Genomic DNA, 19,237 nt, shown 5'->3' with positions numbered 1-19,237 from the left:
AACAAGTGTAAATCACATTCAATTAGTATTATTTAGCCATAAGTTTCATCTACTCCCTAGATATAGAAAATTAGCTACTCATGAATGATTTAACAATCAAACTCACAAGTTTATTAATGCAAAACATCATGAAGTACAAGTATAAGAAAGGTAAAAGAAAGCTTAGCCAATTGAAGGTAAAGCTCTCCAATTCCTCCTATGTTCTTGTACAAGATGGTTACAAGTAAAAAAACAAATGCTTCTCTAAGAACTCTTAACTAGAGAGAAAACTTGTTGCAAGAAGGAAATCTAGCTACGTATGGTAATCCAGGCTTCTCCCCTGTGTTTCTGCATAAAAGGTGGTAGAAATTCCATTCCTCTCACTTCATAATTTCCTCCACTCAGATTTTGTAAAAAGAAGTCAAAGATATGATGTTTCCTTTTGTCCACACTCATTTGGTCTTCTCTTTTATTGCAGAAGCATGTGCCACCGATTTCTGTCCCTCAAAATAGCTGGAAAAGTTGTGAGAAAGGTAAAGAAAAACGGCTGTGCCACTTGCTGAAGAGAGAGACAGATCCGAGCCACGGATCCGAGGGCTGAAAATGGATCCGAGCTCGGATTATAGGATCCGAGGACTTCCCATGATGGATCCGAGGTCGGATCGTCCTGACCTCGGATACACTCCGCCAGAAGTACAGACGAGGGGTCGGATCTCTCTTGTACACACGGATCCGAGCTCGGATCCGTGTTGATCAATTTTCCAGTTTTTCACTTCTTCCCTTTTTCTACATTTTTGCTCCCAATTTCTTGTGTACTTTGTCCTCTGGATGACCCTGACATTTCTTTCAACTTGTGCATGAATTTCATACATCAATTACCTTCACAATTTCACAAAATTAACGCATTAATCCACTCATTTATCAATTTCTTAACCCTTAAACAATATTTAAGCAATTATCACCAAAAGAGTTCAAATATGGCTTTAATCTTCTCAAAACATACCAAAAATTCATGCCAAATTCGTACAAAATGTACGTTAAATATTCACTTATCAAATTCCCCCACACTTGAATCATTGCTTGTCCTCAAGCACTTTTACACAAAACTTACTTCAATGATTCAATAGATAAAGCAATATACGTACTTTGGTCAAATTTAATTCCTAGAAAATCTAGAAACCAATCATTATGCCATTTCTCAAATTACACTAAATACTCATAATATTCAATTAAAGAAAAATAATTATGCCCTAATTTTAACAAATTCAACTCAATCTCTCATTCTATCCTAATTCTACAAATAAGTAAATCACATAGTCAATTCTATGGCCTTCCTCATTCCAACACTCAACAATTTAGAGGGATTTATTCTCATTTCATTTTATTTAAATAGTGAAAACATCTTTTTACGCGAAAATCAACACTTTTAGGTGAAAATTCCCGATTACTCGACATTTCACTTATTTAAATTGCTAAGCCTACTCTTGACAGGTCGTCAGCCTGTGCAATAATAAATACCTGCTCAAACTAAAAGTAATTTCTGTAGATAGCAGTAAGCAGGGTCGAATCCACAGGGACTGGGAGTAATTGTTCCTTTCCAAATTCACAGTAACAAAGGGGGCGTTTTATATCAGGAGTGACAATTTAAACAATTCAACTAAAAATAAAATGATAAAAGTAAAATAGCCAACTAGAAATTAAATAACAAGTTACTAAAATCTAATAAGTGATAATTAAGGATCTAGCCAAGAAATAACTTCAGCAATGGTTCACCTAATTGATCATCGATAAGCAAAGGCAATTCCAATTATTTACTAATAAATAGGTTATAACTGCCAAACAAGCGATGACAGTCAACCCCTCCTTACTGTGTCGATGATTAAGGTACGCCCGTTAATCACTGCTCTAATTGAGAAATAATCCTAGGTACGCCCATAGAATTTAATTCCCCAATTACCTTACGTATTAGAGGAGCCCTATTCTAATCAAATAACGCACTACCAGGGTTATTTTAGATTTGCCCGCGTATTCCCCTGACACAAGTCTAATTATGCCAGTTGTCACTATTTCAAGGCAATTAAACAATTACGGATTTAACACCTCAATTGACAATAGATTATTAAATTAACTAATTATCCGGATCCAAGACAATCAATTAATTAAACAACCATAAGCACTGCAATCAAGGAATATGCAAATACCAATAAATAAGAGAAAAAGATAAAATTAAATCGATCTCACAATTTTAGATGACCCAAAGCATCCGTTGTCCCTTGACTAGATAAGGGAAATTAGTTCATTGTTGCTAAACAAAGCCCACAAGAAATTGTAAAGAGAGCCGCGGCCATTATCACAGATGTTTGAAGAATTCAATTCGCAAGAACTAAAGGGGAAGAAAAGTCAAAGCTTTCCTCTTTGCTCCTGCCATGCGTACTAAGACCCAAAGGAAAAGTCACCAATAATGCTCCTAAGCTACAGACGAAAGACTAAACAAAGCCAGTCATCCTTTCCTCTGCTGCCGTTCTCTTTCTTTTTTTCTTTTCTTGTGTGCGGCGGCCCTCCTTGCGGAGAGGACTCCGGAGGAAGAAGAAGCTCCGGACCCCTGCGGCGCTCCAGCCCTTTTTCTAGTTGTTGTCTTCGGTCAAAATTACCAAAAAGGTCTTGCATCTCCTTGTTCCAAAAATACCCTGGATGCCTGCTACTTGAACTCTTTCCTGATAACTGTCAAATCGGCACTTATTATGGTATTTTCGTTCTACTCCCTAAAATATATGCAAAATACTAAAAGTGAGTAGAATCTAACAATTAATCCAGATTGGGTCAGGTAATAGGAGAAATTAATAATAAAATAAATGATAAAATTGCAACCTATCAACTCTTAATTCCAATACCTTTTTACGCGAATGTCGACATTTGTAAATGCCAACCCCCGGTTACTCAGTATGTGAATCATTGGAGTAAAATAATAATATTTTTCTTCCTTTCATTCATTTTTCATTTTTTTTTTAACAATCCGTTTCTTTTTCCCTCTAAATATAAATAAAGGAAGAATTTGGCCTTTTCTTTGACTATATCAATCACTTACTTATAAAATTAAGTAAAAATGATAAATATCATTAATCTTGCAAAAATCTAAGCATAATTTTTCTTATTTAACCAAATATACTTTCTAAAATGTAAAAATCTTACTTGCATAATAATTCATTCCAAGCCAAATAAGAATTAAACTTTTCCAAAATACACATAGCATTTTATCCAATGAAAGAATTAAACACTTAAAATTTTAACATTTTGGCCATTTAATTGGAAGAATTGCAATGAAATATTGGAAATTATTTTAGAAAAATTTTGACAGAGTTTCCCCATAAAAATAGATGAAACTCCCTGCCAACAACCTCAATTTCACAAAAATTATCCTCATGACAATATCTCCAAATATAATTCCAACATTTTTAAGCTATAAACAACTAAAATCATGCATTTCAAGACACAATCGCCCATAAGATAAAGTAATCCCTCCCCCACACTTAAAATCTACAATGTCCTCATTGTAGATGAAGGTAAAAGAACTGAAACTTCCCTCAAATAGGTGGTGATGCCATTTTGAAGCCCTTAATCATCACGATCATCCATTTTCTGTCCAAAATGAGACAACAAGGGTACCAAATACCATAAGTAGCACAAGATGATTCAACTAAAAGAAAAATCTACAAGTGTGTCTTAACAAAAGAAAAGAAACATAAATAAAGACATAAAAGATCAAATCCGCTAAGTAGCGTCATGGCTGCTCGGAACGAGGGTCTATTGCCTCCTCGGCTCCATGAGGACCCTGTGAGGTACCAATATGGCCCTCCTCCTGATGAGGTGTCGGAGTAGGAGACCGTCGGATATGGAAGCGATCATGTCGTCAGTCATCATCCGCTCCGTCTGGTCAATGCGCTCGACGACTCGCGTCTCCATACAGCAAATAGCATTGAGAAGCTCTTGCCACTTGGAGCGCGGTTGAGGAGGTGGTCGCGGAATCGGAGGAGGAAGAGTCTGCTGTGCCTCCGTCTCTTGAGTTTCCGCTTGTGGTTCAGTGTGAGGCGGAGGCTGAGTGGAAGTCGATGCTTCTCCTGTGTCCCGGACCAAAGCAGCTCCAAAATCCGTAGAAATACCCAAGGATTTGAGTATCGAAGCGTTTACCTCCTCGGCCGACCTAGTTACCACCGCTCTCTCGGTTCCAAGAGGAACCTTGAGCTTCTCAAAAACGAGGGATAGCAGTCGAGGGAATCCGAAGCAAGTCTCGCCGGCCCTCATGCGAGCTGTGGTCCGCATATAGCTGATGATAATGCTGGGTAGAGGAATACCGGTCAACTGCGCACCCACACCATGCATCATCTTGTCCAAGAAGTAGAGATCACTGTTGCGGAGCTCCCGTTTTCCACTTCTTTTTGGTACCACATTGAAGGCAAAGAGGTAGAAAATCAAGTGGTACCTATGCTCGAAGGAATCGGCGTAAACTGTAAGCTTCTTCGCAGTTCCTCTCTCTCGATACTGGCCCTTTAGGCGTCCAACCGCCTCTCCCACCTGCCAAGGGTCTCGAGCTGTGAACTCCTTGGTCAATTTGACATCTTCGCCTGCGTCTTTGAGTTGGACGAAGCGTCTCAGTGTATCTCGATTGAGAGCCACTCTCCTGCCTCGAACCCATGAGACGATGAGGTTGCCACTGTGGCTCTGTTTGTTTTCTACATTAGCGTAGAACTCCCGGACCAAATTGGGATAGTAGTGTTTGGGCAACTGAAGGATGTTCTCCCATCCAAGCCTCTTGAATGCTGTAGAAATGTGATAATATGCGTCCACCTCCAGTGCCAAATGCTTTTCTATTATGATCTCCTTGTCCAGTCCGGCTTCATACCACTGTTGGTTTTCAAGCGATGTGAATCGTGTGGTATCGTAGTCCGGAGGTGGCTCGGCACGGCTAGTAGACGCGGTCTTCCGGCGAGAGCGAGGTGGCGGCTCCGGCGAAGGAGATTCTTCCTCAGGTGACTCCTCATGCAAAGAGGGTGTGTGTTCCTCACTTGAGGAAGGAGTAGGAGTACGAATGCGAGCCCTCCTTGTGCGAGTCATAGTTCCTATACAAAAATAAGATGAACGTTCATTAGAAATCATAGAAACTTGCTCACATATGTGCAATGAGAATTTAAGAAAATTTCGGCAGAGTTTTCCCTTGAAAAAGGGTTAAACTCCCTGCCAAAATGTACCCAAATTTAAACAAATAACTTCCTAACAATTCTCAAATCCAATTCCCACATTTAGAAAGGATATTACCAATAAGGAAATCATTTCATGCATATTAAGTGCAAACAATTGAAAATTATATCTAATTGCAAGAATGAACACTCAAACACTTGAGTATATCTCCAATCCAATTCATAACACTCATAACACTCAATTTACATACACATGAGTTCCAATTCATCCAAACAAATACTAATTATCTCAAGTAAAAGTGGTTCAATGTGCTTAACTTAATTGGGAACACACTCTTTTACCCCATGGGCTATTGCTCTAATGATAGCATATCATTTTCAATTGGTATAACAGTGATGTATACCCCTCGGAACAAGTTCATATATTCAATGAAAGCAAAATTTAAGAGTATAAATCACTAAAATGCTCAAACCCAAAAATTGAGAAAAATTCTTAAAAATATCACCAAATTCACAGTTTTCTCAAAAATGAGCATGAAAAGAGTTGTAACGATCTAATTAAGCACAATGTAGCACAATTGTATCAAGAAATTCCAACAAATATGTATTTATCATAATATTCCCAAAAACTAGAAATATGTAGAATAAGAAGTTATAAAATGCCAAAGAAATTCGCAAATTGTTACCTCAAATGTGTAGGAAGATGATAGAGGATGATAATGATGAAGAATGAGGAACAAACAAGTCCAAAATCACTCCGAAATGGAAGAAATACAGTGCTGCCCTATTTCTAGTTTTGAAGATCAAACCCCCTCAAATTGATGTTTTTTCAATGAAATAGTTTAGGGTTTATGATCATACAAGGGTTGTGGAGGTGTTTATGATGAAAGATTGGAGTTTTGATGGTTAAAATGGAAAATTGGAGGGAAGAGGTAGGGTTTCGGTGAGAAAAGGGAAGAAGAATTTTGAAAAGTGCAGAAACGAAGCCTCGTTTCTGCTATATCCGCGAACGGATCCGAGGTCGGATCGTTTCTGGAAGGCCTCGGATCCGACAGGGCTCGGATCAGTCTCAACAGAAACACAGACGAGCCCTCGGATCTATCTGGGTTGGAAAAGATCCGAGCTCGGATCTATTGATCCGAGGTCGTATCTGTCTGGGATTTTTCGGATCCGAGCTCAGATCCATATTTCTCTGCACTTACTGCAGAACCTGCAATTTTTTTAACTTTTTCTCCCTTTTCCGGCCAATTCCAAAACACACATTGGACAAACTTTTTATCAATTCTAACCTCCCACGCACATGCAATATACCTTAAAGACAATATCCATCCTCTCAAAACACAACAAACACATATACATTGAAAATCGAGGGGTGAGGTTCTTCGATCATTTTTACATTTTTACATCAAAATGGCATTTTTGAGCATTAAATACACATCAAATGAATCCATGAACCTTTATAACCATGATCTCACCAAAACTCACTTGAATTGCACAATGTATGTATAGGCATAGAAATTTTGAGCACTTAAAACACAATTTGGTAAGAAAAACTCCCTGCCAACATGTTCTTCAAGTGCACATCCAAGATGGATGATAAAACTCCCGTATCTCCTACAAAAAGTGAAATACATCTAATTAGTCAATTAAATTACACCAAAATGTAAAAAATACATAAAAACACACAAATACACTATTATTATTAGGTTGTCTCCCAACAAGCGCTTTTGTTTATAGTCGTTGGCTCGACTTTCCTATAACTTCTTTAATTCTCCATTGCATTTCCTAAGGAGTAAATTACCCCTTTAGGAACTTTTTCTCCTACCAAATAGGGCTTCAATCTTTGTCCATTTACTTTAAATGGAGAACCATTTTCTCCTTTTATTTCCACTGCTCCATAAGGAAATACTTGAGTTACTTCAAATGGTCCCGACCACCTTGACTTTAATTTTCCTGGAAATAACCTCAAGCGTGAGTTGAACAAAAGTACATGTTGCCCTACCTGAAATTTTTTAGGAATAATATGCTTGTCATGCCAATATTTGATCTTTTCTTTATAAATTTTGGCATTTTCATATGCATGTAGTCGGTGTTCCTCCAATTCAGTTAGCTCAAGTAATCGCTTTTCTCCTGCAAAATTCAAATCCATGTTAATAGATTTAATTGCCCAATATGCTTTGTGCTCAATCTCCACAGGTAGGTGACAAGCTTTCCCATAGACTAAACGATACGGCGACATCCCTAGGGGTGTCTTAAATGCCGTTCGGTAAGCCCATAGTGTATCATCTAGCTTTGTAGCCCAATCCTTGCGTGATTTATTCACAGTTTTCTCCAAAATGAGCTTTATCTCTCTATTAGCTAACTCTGCTTGTCCATTGGCTTGAGGATGATATGGAAGTGATGTCTTGTGCCTACAATCATATTTAAACAATAAGGAATCCAATTGTCTGTTACAAAAATGTTTCCCTTCATCACTTACTATGGCCTTGGGTATACCAAATCTACTGAAAATATTCTTTTTAAGGAATCTAAGTACAATCTTAGAGTCATTAGTAGGTGAAGCGATTGCTTCAACCCATTTAGAAACATAATCCACTGCTACTAAGATGTACTTATTATTAAAAGAACTAGGAAATGGTCCCATAAAATCAATACCCCATACATCAAATAACTCAACTTCCAAGAACGTAGTCAGGGGCATTTCATTTTTTCGAGATATATTTCCAGTTCTTTGGCATGCATCACAATTTTTAACATATTCCCTAGCATCTCGGTACATAGTTGGCCAATAAAATCCTGATTGCCATACCTTTGCCACAGTCTTTGAAGTACTGAAATGACCACCTGTTTCAAGGTTATGACAATGATATAAAACATTATGTACCTCATCTTCAGGAATACATCTACGTATCATACCATCGGCACAATGTCTGTATAGCAATGGTTCCTCCCAAAAGTAACTTTTGGCGTCATGTAAGAATTTCTTCTTTTGATGATAATTAAACCCCTTTTGAATCTCTCCACTGACCAAGTAGTTAGCAAAATCTGCATACCATGGAGAATTTCTAAGTGCTACGACAAACTCATCCGGAAAATTCTCTTTAATTGGAACCTGATCTTTGATTGGAATATATTCCAAACGTGATAAATGATCTGCAACTAGATTCTCCGAACCCTTTTTGTCTTTTATCTCCACATCAAATTCCTGCAATAAAAGAATCCACCGAATTAGTCTAGGTTTTGCATCCTTCTTATGTAGCAAATATTTAAGAGATGAATGGTCCGTATATATAATAACTTTAGATCCTACTAAATAAGATCTAAATTTATCTAAAGCAAATATCACTGCCAATAGCTCTTTTTCTGTCGTTGCATAATTGAGTTGTGCCTCATTTAGCAACTTGCTAGCATAGTAAATGACGTGCAATTGTCCTTCTTTCTTTTGTCCCAAAACTGCTCCAACCGCATAGTCACTTGCATCACACATCAATTCAAATGGTAGTGACCAATCGGGTGAAGTTATAATTGGGGCCGAAATCAATTCCTTTTTCAACCTTTCAAATGCAACCAAACAATTGTCATCAAATTGAAAAGTAGTATCTTTACATAATAACTCACATAATGGCTTTACTATTTTAGAAAAATCTTTAATAAAACGTCTATAAAAGCCAGCATGTCCTAAAAAGCTCCTTATCCCCTTGACATTGCTTGGGGGTGGCAATTTTTCGATAACTTCTATTTTGGCTTTATCCACCTCAATTCCCTTGGAGGAAATCTTGTGCCCTAAGACAATTCCTTCTTTTACCATAAAATGGCATTTCTCCCAATTCAATACAAGATTTGTTTCCTCGCATCTCTGCAAAATCAATTCCAAATTATGAAGACAATGGTCAAAAGATGAACCATACACAGAAAAATCATCCATAAATATCTCCATAATTTTCTCAATATAATCAGAAAAAATAGCCATCATGCATCGTTGAAAAGTTGCAGGAGCATTGCATAAACCAAATGGCATTCTTCTAAAAGCAAAAGTGCCATAAGGACATGTAAATGTGGTCTTCTCCTGATCCTCTGGAGCTATAACTATTTGATTATATCCTGAAAAACCATCAAGAAAATAATAAAATTCATATCCAGCTATTCGCTCCAATAATTGATCAAGAAATGGTAGGGGAAAATGATCTTTTCTTGTTACCGTATTTAACTTACGATAATCAATGCACACTCTCCACCCTACCACAAGTCTAGATGGAATCAATTCATCATTTTTACCTACGATTGTAGTTATTCCACCTTTCTTTGGTACCACATGAATTGGACTAATCCAAACACTATCGGAGATAGGAAAGACTATACCTGCATCAAGCCACTTAAGAATTTCATTTCTTACCACCTCTTTCATGTTTGGATTGAGTCTTCTTTGTGTTTCCACCACTGGTTTGCAATTGTCCTCCAATAAAATGCGATGCATGCATATAGAATGACTTATACCATTAATATCTGAAATTGTCCATCCAATTGCCTTCTTACGCCTTCTTAAAACTTTTAACAACTTTGCACACTGCTCATCATCAAGGTCAGCACTAACAATTACAGGTAAAGTGCTATTTTCTCCAAGAAATTCATACCTTAGATGAGTTGGCAGTGGCTTAAGCTCTAACCTTGGAGGTTCAATTTCTGAAGGTTGTGAAAACCCTTTTCCTTGGCCAAGACTTTCATACAAATTACCCCTTTTATAAGGTGCTTGAAAATCCAAGTACTTGGCCAATTCTTCAATTTCTTCACAAACATCTTCTTGCTTACCTAAACTCATTAAACAATGCTCAAGAGGATCTAAGTCAAGGTTGACTTGACTCATCTCTTGGGTTAGTTTATCAATTGTGCCAATAGAATAAGCATGATCGGTAAAAGAAGGGTATTTTTCCATTTCATTCAAATTAAATTCTACTTCTTCTTCACCTACTTGAAACTTAAGCTTGCCATTTTTTACATCAATAATAGTACCTGCAGTAGCTAAAAATGGTCTACCTAGAATAATTGGCATAGATATATCTTCTTCCATATCTAATACCACAAAATCCACTGGAATGATAAATTTTTGAACTTTTATCAATACATTCTCCAACACTCCCAATGGATATCTAATAGACCGATCCGCTAGTTGTAAAGTAATATTTGTGCGTTTAAGCTCATGCAAACCCAATTGTCTAGCCACCGTTAAAGGTATTAATGATACACTAGCACCAAGATCACACAATGCTTTAGAAAAATCAACGTTACCTATGGTGCAAGGTATAGAAAAACTCCCTGGATCCTTCAACTTCGGTGGCAGCTTATTTTGAATAATTGCACTACATTCCTCCGTTAATGCTATTGTTTCGCAGTCTTCCAACTTTCTTTTTCTAGTCATGATTTCCTTGAGAAATTTCGCATAAGACGGAATCTGCAAAATAGCATCGGCAAAAGGAATGTTAATGTGCAATTGTTTGAACAGTTTAACAAATTTTTCAAACTCTTTATCAAACTTATTTTGCTTTAATCTTTGTGGAAATGGAATCGCAGGAGGTATTGGAATGGTAGCGGAAGATGATGGTTGATTTTCTCTTGATTCCTCCCGGCTATTTTCTTCCACTATCGCCTCTTGGTTCCTCTGCTTTTCTTCTTGTTTTTCATTCTCATCTTTCTCAACTTCCATCACTGGAGGATCTTCTAATTGCTTACCACTACGAAGAGTAATGGCTTTCACATGCTCCTTAGGATTGACCTCTGTTTTGCTAGGTAATTCGCCTTGATTTCGATTATTCAACGAACTAGCAATTTGACCAATTTGGACCTCTACATTCCTGTACATTGTAGTGAGTTGGTCCAACCTTCCTTCTACTCGCTCAAATCTGTCTGAAGTAACTTTTGCGAGCTTTTCCACTGCCATCTCCCAACCAGGTTTAGTTTCAGCTTGTTGTTACCTTGATTGAAATCCCGGTGGATTGGTTGGCCTTGGTTGATTTCCTTGATCCTTCCATCCAAAGTTTGGATGATTTCTCCACCCCGGATTGTAAGTATTCGAGTAGGGGTTATTTTGAGCATTACGATTGTAATTATTGATGAATTGTACCTGCTCAGAATCAACACACTCATTAGTATCATGTTCACCTCCACATATAGAACAACACGCTACATGTGCATTAGATGAACTTGGACCAACTCCACCTTGTCTACTTAGCAATTTCATCACATTATTCATTTGAGCACTCAGCATATTGAGAGTGTCCATTTCTATCATACCTGTGTGACGTCTCGTATTACCTCTTTCATTGGCCCATTGGTAGTTATTTGCGGCCATTTCTTCTATCAAATTCTGAGCTTCTTGGGGTGATTTACCCATTAAAGCTCCACCTGCGGCTGCATCAATAATAGTTTTAGTGGAGAAAGATAAACCATTATAGAAGGTTTGTATGATTAACCATTCCGGCAGTCCATGATGTGGACATTTCCGAAGCAAATCTCTAAACCTTTCCCATGCCTCATATAATGATTCTCCCTCCAATTGACTAAAACTAGTGATATCCATTCTAAGCTTAGCAATCTTTCCTGGTGGAAAATACTTATTTAAGAATGCTCTTGATAAATCATCCCATCCGGTGAAAGTATTAGGAGCATGAGAGTGTAGCCAAAGTTTGGCCTTATCTCTCAATGAAAATGGGAACAATCTTAGCCTTATAGCATCATCACTAACTCCATTCATTTTAATTGTATCACAAATTTCCAAGAATGTAGCTAAGTGTGTATTAGGATCTTCTACTGCATTACCTCCAAATTGAGATTGTTGAACCATTTGGATAAGTGATGGTTTAATCTCAAAGTTGTTAGCATTTACCGCAGGCCTTGCTATGCTCGTTTGAGATCCTTGTGTTCCCGGTAGAGCATAATCTCGTAGAACTCGCCTATTTGCTTCATTTTCAGCCATTTCTTCTTCAAATGATAGTTCTATCAAAATTTCCTCTATCGGTTGCCAAATTTCTTGTTCCTCTTGCTGTTGTGTGTGCCTCCTTTATCTACGTAGTGTCCTCTCAATTTCTGGATCGAAAGGTGCGACTTCTCGAGACTCCCGGTGCATACACTACAAACAGAAATAAGGGATATTATGCAACTTTAATGGTAAAAAAAACTGATTACAATATAAGATTAAATATAATCTAAAAAATAAAGCTGTCTAAATTAATAAAGATGATTAGGCTCTAATATTGCCGCTCCCCGGCAACGGCGCCAAAAACTTGACGGGATTTTTACTATCAATGCAAGTTTAATTCCGATTTTACACCCGTTGGACTGCAAGTATACAGGTCGCAATTGTAGTACAAGATGTGTATCGGGTCGATCCCACGAGGAGCAATTTAAACAATTACTAAGCCCTTGTTCTCTCTATTATTTAGACTTACAATTAATCTGAGCAGAGAAAGTCTAATGCTGTAATCTACAACTCTGATATACAAATCTAGTTTAATAAATGCTGAATGCAAATAGAGAAATTTCACTTAAGGAAGATTCTAGGGATGTAGATTCCACTTATGGCATAAACTACACAAATGAATGGATTTACTTCTTGCTATTATTCTTGCTTAACCAGAGATTTATTTCCAAGATTACCAAGTCTCATTTTCATGATGAAATGGCCTAGAGCAATATAGATTTCCCTATTTTCATGGTGAAATACTACTACTACTCTGTTTTATTTCATGAAATGCTAAATAATCCACCTAAGTGTATCTCTATTTTCATGAACATACAACTCAAGCTCTACTCATGTGTTTCAATTGTTATTACCAATTCTCATTGAATAATAACACTATAAACATGCTATTGGTGATCAATCAATAACAAGTAAGAACAGCTACACAAGTAGACAAGTTAATACAAGATATAACAAGTGTAAATCACATTCAATTAGTATTATTTAGCCATAAGTTTCATCTACTCCCTAGATATAGAAAATTAGCTACTCATGAATGATTTAACAATCAAACTCACAAGTTTATTAATGCAAAATATCATGAAGTACAAGTATAAGAAAGGTAAAAGAAAGCTTAGCCAATTGAAGGTAAAGCTCTCCAATTCCTCCTATGTTCTTGTACAAGATGGTTACAAGTAAAAAAATAAATACTTCTCTAAGAACTCTTAACTAGAGAGAAAACTTGTTGCAAGAAGGAAATCTAGCTACGTATGGTAATCCAGGCTTCTCCCCTGTGTTTCTGCATAAAAGGTGGTAGAAATTCCATTCCTCTCACTTCATAATTTCCTCCACTCAGATTTTGTAAAAAGAAGTCAAAGATATGATGTTTCCTTTTGTCCACACTCATTTGGTCTTCTCTTTTATTGCAGAAGCATGTGCCACCGATTTCTGTCCCTCAAAATAGCTGGAAAAGTTGTGAGAAAGGTAAAGAAAAATGGCTGTGCCACTTGCTGAAGAGAGAGACAGATCCGAGCCACGGATCCGAGGGCTGAAAATGAATCCGAGCTCGGATTATAGGATCCGAGGACTTCCCATGATGGATCCGAGGTCGGATCGTCCTGACCTCGGATACACTCCGCCAGAAGTACAGACGAGGGGTCGGATCTCTCTTGTACACACGGATCCGAGCTCGGATCCGTGTTGATCAATTTTCCAGATTTTCACTTCTTCCCTTTTTCTACATTTTTGCTCCCAATTTCTTGTGTACTTTGTCCTCTGGATGACCCTGACATTTCTTTCAACTTGTGCATGAATTTCATACATCAATTACCTTCACAATTTCACAAAATTAACGCATTAATCCACTCATTTATCAATTTCTTAACCTTTAAACAATATTTAAGCAATTATCACCAAAAGAGTTCCAATATGGCTTTAATCTTCTCAAAACATACTAAAAATTCATGCCAAATTCGTACAAAATGTACGTTAAATATTCACTTATCAATAATTATAAGAACAAAGCTCTTGAATCAATTTGCAAGCAAAATAATCACGAAATAAAAGCTTTCTTATATTTTTGTAAAAGAACGACTGCAGAAAAAAGACGAAATAAAAGCCGAGGCCACAAACGATAAATGGTAAACGACGCAAAGCTAGGAGGCCACTTTATTGATACGAAACTTCTTGATAATTCTCTGATACGAGAAATATCGATTTAAGGTCTTTATTTAGTAATTGGACTGTAAAGTAACGAACAAATCGTATATGGACTTGTTTACTAGCCTCCTAAACAAAACAAACTAAACAATAAAAGGACTTAGTTTAAATATCCTACATTGCCTCTTTTAAACCAATATTTTCAATTGTACCATGCCAAGCATCTTCTTCAGCTTGAGAAATAGCTGCATGTTCCATGTTCAACTTAATCCTTGCCCTTGCAATATTCAATGGTAATCTCTTGATCTTGAACTAGTTCACTAATTAAATAAAATTTGACATCAATGTGCTTGCTCCTTCCATGAAATACTGGATTCTTTGACAATTCAACAAAAGATTTGCTATCGCAATAGATTTTGGTAGGATTAATTTGCTCATGCAGTAGAAAATCGAGCATTCTTTTCAACCATAATGCTTGAGTAGCACTATATGAACCTGTCATATACTTTGCCTTGACTATGGATGATGCTACTACTTGTTATTTCTTAAAGGACCAAGAAAATAGTTAATTAGTTACTTGCGTGCCATTTCAAAGACACTAATTAGTTAATTAGCACTGTATGCACATGCCATTTCAAAGAGACTAATTCACAGCAAGCAACAAAAAAAAAATCATGCAAGCGAATGAAACTTTGAGGTTACTAGTAGAAGAATTGGAGAAAAAGAATGAAAATCTGAAGAAATTGTCTGAAGAAACAAAATTGTAGCATGTAAATTAAAAAAAAGCTGAATGGAAGTAGGAAAAAAATGAATAAGATGATGTTGTTCAATGTTATGATGATAACAGTGATTGTATATATGTCCCTTAACAACAGTGGAAGTTGTTATTTATTACCTTTATGCTGTTGTAAAAACAGTAAAAAAAACACAACAAATTTAAGGCACAAGACATATAAAAAACACAACAAATTTTAATGAACAAATTTCTATTAAAAAAAATTTGTTTTGCTTTTACTTCTTCTTGTGTTAGTATTTACATCTGTTATTTTAGTGTCTATATTTATTGTAATAGCGACTACACTGTACCTTGAAGTTGTCATTCGTAATTGTAGAGGCTCATGATCCCAATATAATGATCCCAAGTCTTCATCAAAGATAGCCACTGGGCTTTTAGTACAGTGGTCACTCCCAGGCCTTCTTAGGCTTGGTGGTGCGAGAGGTCAAGGATTCGAACCTTGCCTCCCACCAAAAAATTGTCACAATATATGACGGTTTTCATTGGTCATTTTCGATGGAGTTTCTACTCACATCGCCTAGATTAGGTTATAGGAATCCTATTTACTCCCTCCGTTCCTATTTAAATGAGCCCAACCAAGTGTTTCCTTTTATCTATCCTTTTATTATATCAAGAAAGCATTTATGAACTTTTTCCAAATTTACCCTAATTTATATTCTCAACTTTCTTGAGTTGGGATTATAAGAAATCAAATGCAGTGTTTGTAGCATTAAACATAAAAGTAATTAAAAATATGAAAGATAAAAGGTAGTTTTGGAAAGCCAGATAAAATTTTTATTGAATTTTAGAAACTAACTAATTTTCTTAATTTAAGGGGTTCAGTTATTCAAGTCAATTAAATAGGAACAGATTGAGGTTAACTAACTAACTAACTCAAATGTATACCAAATTATAGCGATAGTACTTTGGTATCAATAAAAACTAGAGGTAATAGTGATAGTTCTACAGTTTTATTGGCAAAAAAATTAAAATAAAAAGGAATAAGAAGGAAAAAGAATGAAAAAATAATTTTAAAAGTCATTCTAAGTATAAGTATATCAAACAAGGGAATTTCATTAAAATATTTAAGGGTAGTATTATCATTTTAAATGACAAGGGAGATATGTGTAATTTTAAAAATCTCAAGGGAACTAAATGAAATTATTAAAAACCTCAAGGGAGGGTTCTGAAATTATCCCTAAATTTTATGCACCAAATTAATTGAGCGTACACCAATACATGTAAGGAATATAAAAACCACATAATCGAAAATCTAAACAATGTGTGCATCCACGATGAATGTGAGTGGATCCATTTACATCTGTGATGATGGATGTGGGTGTGTCCATTTACAACCTAGCAGCTAGTTTTAAATAATTCGTAAAACAAAAACCCCCATGAACTATTTATTTTAGGAGTTTAACTTTGCCCTGTCTAATATTTTGAGTAGGTAATTTGCCCCATATTTATTGTTCCTGGACAAAAACGTCATGAAGATGTGTTATTTTCCTACCATTTCCGTATAATGTTCATTTTTTTCCTTTTTAAGTTCTTTTTTCTTTTATCTTTTTTTTTTTTTTTTTTTTTCGCTTTCCTTCATCACCAAAGGAAGCTCCCCGTTTCACTCCGTGTAAGTTAGGTTTTGCTGTGGGTATTAGTTCCCATTCTTATTATTTTGCTAATTGAAAGCTCGTTATAGAAACAGGGAAAAAAAAATGTAACTCTTGTAACATCTAGTTTGGTACTTTGGTTCACTTGTCAAGCAATATCTTTTTGAATAAGTAGAGTTTTACCTAATAATGATAATGGCGGCAAGCAAGTTATCGCAGACCTTTTTAGTCGCGCTCAATAGAACGTCTGTGCGATCTTGTACTTTTTCCTTGTCTGTTCCTTTGTCTTCTAACTACAAATATAAGTAGACGGGATAAAAATGATAATCAAAGCAAACATCGGTCCAGACTACAACTTCAAGCAAACATCGCAGAAACTCTCATTCATGTGAATGTCTCAATATGTTAGCATATTTTGGGCGTTGCTTGTGATTTAAAAGGAACCAACAACATAATTCGACTTGGTGTAAATTCGCGTTTTGACATACTGCAAGGTTTTGAGGAATAAAGGTATGGTACAGGAAACAGATACTCACACAAAACATGTAGTCAGGTTTCAAGAGTTTTCAATTACTCTTAGACTGTTGGGAAGTGAATAGGCGAACGAAGTGTAATATATGAACTCAAACACACACAGCTGGTTTTATTTATGTAATGGTGCATTCTTGGTACAAGCGCACCTTCGAGATTCAGTACAGTACTAGGGAGATGTGCCTCAGCGGTACATCCATCCTTTTGAACATACACACATAATACTCAAACCACATACAGACACCAGATAATTAAAGTACTTAGCAAAGTACGTTGATCATTCTCAATTCATGAGCAGCTGTTGATTAATGTTCATTATGTTTGTACCACAGGAGTACCTTCTTGCCATTTTTCAATTTCAAGGTTAGTGCTTGATCTTTATATGTGCCCTTGTCATCCTGAGTTAACATGTGAAGCCCGTAGAAAGTGCCAAAAACTACAACCAGCTTGACATAGGCAAGCACTTTTATCAAAACCAGCTTGGTCCCAGCTATCCTGTTGTACTCTGCCACTGCAAATTCTGCCATCTCTTGAACATCAGGAGGGACTGTCTTGTCCACATTTTGTGCAGTCGTAGTACCACATAAACCTCGGAGGTTGGCATTCTGTAAACCCCAAATAATTGAGTTCCCAGAATTAATCCAAATCCATTAGAAAAGTAGCCAAAAACTAAGTTGATCCGACCAATTAGTAAGAAATAACATTACTCGGGGAGAAGGTTAATCAAGCAATTCAAGAAAGTAGACAAGATGAATAAAAAGTTTTAATTGCTTAAACCAATTCAAAAATGTGCTCAAGACTTTCAATAGCAACTCCTTTTACTTTTCCCAAGAGTTTCTGTGCAAGTTGATAAATTATTTAAATCCTTTCTTTCTTTTCAAATAAAAGATCTACCATCCTATATAAACTGTATACCAAATTTTTAGTTAGCTAAGACAAATCTCAAAATACATAAAGTATATGCTGTATTTCGGGGTATTCTAAGGTATAAAAACTTTTAAGGACTGACTCGTACAAGTTAACCATATATTTACAAATGCTAGTACGCATATAAAACCCGGGAACAAGTTGAAGGGCGCCTTTGATTTGATTCAAATCCGCAAAACTATTGCATAAACAAGTCAAAAACTACGCGCCCAAGAAAGAATGAAAAATTTCATGAAAGGAATATGATCATTATTCACCGTGTCACTGAGTCCTTCAATTGCGTTCCATGTCTTGTTTTCTCCAACTGCCTTCATTATAGCTTCCACTTCAGCTGATTGGAATCCCTCCACAGCCACTGATTTCCATCAAGAAACAAAAACTCATTTCAATTCCAGGAAAATAAAATACTTACCACTTCTTATTGAACCAAAGAAAAAAGGAATTTGTGAAAGAAATATATGCACATGCATGCAAAATACAAAACTGATGTGCGAATTTTGAGAGAATAGAAGATTACTGTTGGCTGCGAATTCGTTCACATTGATGTTGTAGTTGGCTACGACTTCAGTCATTTTTTCCTAAGGGAACTAGCAAGCTACTAACGGAGATAATAGAATTTTATAACTGGTTGTAGTTGTCGAAACTAGGTTTTGCACAAGAAAGAACTTACCTCATCCCTTGTATTTATAGGCAATACTTTAACACTTAAATGCCCTATATGCCCTTGCTTGGAAATTGGGAATCTAGTGACAAATATGTATTTGATGGAAAAGGCATTATTCATAAAGAATATTAGCAAGAGCTTTCTTCCTTTCTTTTATTCTTTTCTAAAGTAAACAACGTCAGTATCATGAGAAAGGAGGAAATAAATGCTGCAATGGAATAAAAAGAGTGATAATTTGATACAGCCATCACCTTTCTCAACGACTATGGTGTAGGAAAGCTATAGCAAAATGGTTATCCTCCCTTGATGGTTTTTCAATTTCTTTCATGGGAATCTTAATTTGGCAATTTTTCTCTTTTCAATTTATGTCAAGGAAGGTTATCTTTTTTTCTAATGGTGTTCCCCATCTTTTTTATGGATGTAATCTTGCACGTCTTTCTTGAGGGTGTA

General features: G+C 36.3%; 1 protein-coding gene and 1 non-coding gene across 2 annotated transcripts; one reads left to right on the top strand and one right to left on the bottom strand.

Annotated features, from left to right (window-relative positions):
- The first annotated feature begins 11,644 nt into the window (after positions 1-11,644).
- On the top strand, positions 11,645-11,751 carry LOC113757824. Its single transcript, XR_003466491.1, has one exon. It is a non-coding gene; the product is annotated as a small nucleolar RNA R71 (small nucleolar RNA).
- Positions 11,752-17,276: 5,525 nt separating this feature from the next.
- On the bottom strand, positions 17,277-18,773 carry LOC113757818. Its single transcript, XM_027300929.1, has 3 exons — positions 18,641-18,773; positions 18,381-18,478; positions 17,277-17,801 (listed from the first exon to the last, which is right to left on the bottom strand). The coding sequence occupies exons 1-3, from the start codon at positions 18,693-18,695 to the stop codon at positions 17,502-17,504; spliced, it is 453 nt and encodes a 150-aa protein (XP_027156730.1). The 5' UTR covers positions 18,696-18,773; the 3' UTR covers positions 17,277-17,501.
- Positions 18,774-19,237: the final 464 nt, after the last annotated feature.

Source organism: Coffea eugenioides, unplaced genomic scaffold (genome assembly GCF_003713205.1).
Source record: "Coffea eugenioides isolate CCC68of unplaced genomic scaffold, Ceug_1.0 ScVebR1_3340;HRSCAF=4539, whole genome shotgun sequence".
NCBI classification, from domain to species: domain Eukaryota; kingdom Viridiplantae; phylum Streptophyta; class Magnoliopsida; order Gentianales; family Rubiaceae; genus Coffea; species Coffea eugenioides.
Note: the sequence above shows the minus strand (reverse complement) of the source record. Positions and strands in the feature narration are given on the sequence as shown.

Bases quoted from the DNA above. Each gene is read 5' to 3' on its own strand.
- LOC113757818 (XM_027300929.1), bottom strand. From the start codon at position 18,695: ATGACTGAAGTCGTAGCCAACTACAACATCAATGTGAACGAATTCGCA. The intron at 18,479-18,640 runs GTAATCTTCTAT...GATGGAAATCAG, and splicing joins GAACGAATTCGCAGCCAACA to TGGCTGTGGAGGGATTCCAA. The intron at 17,802-18,380 runs GTGAATAATGAT...TGGGGTTTACAG, and splicing joins TTGAAGGACTCAGTGACACG to AATGCCAACCTCCGAGGTTT.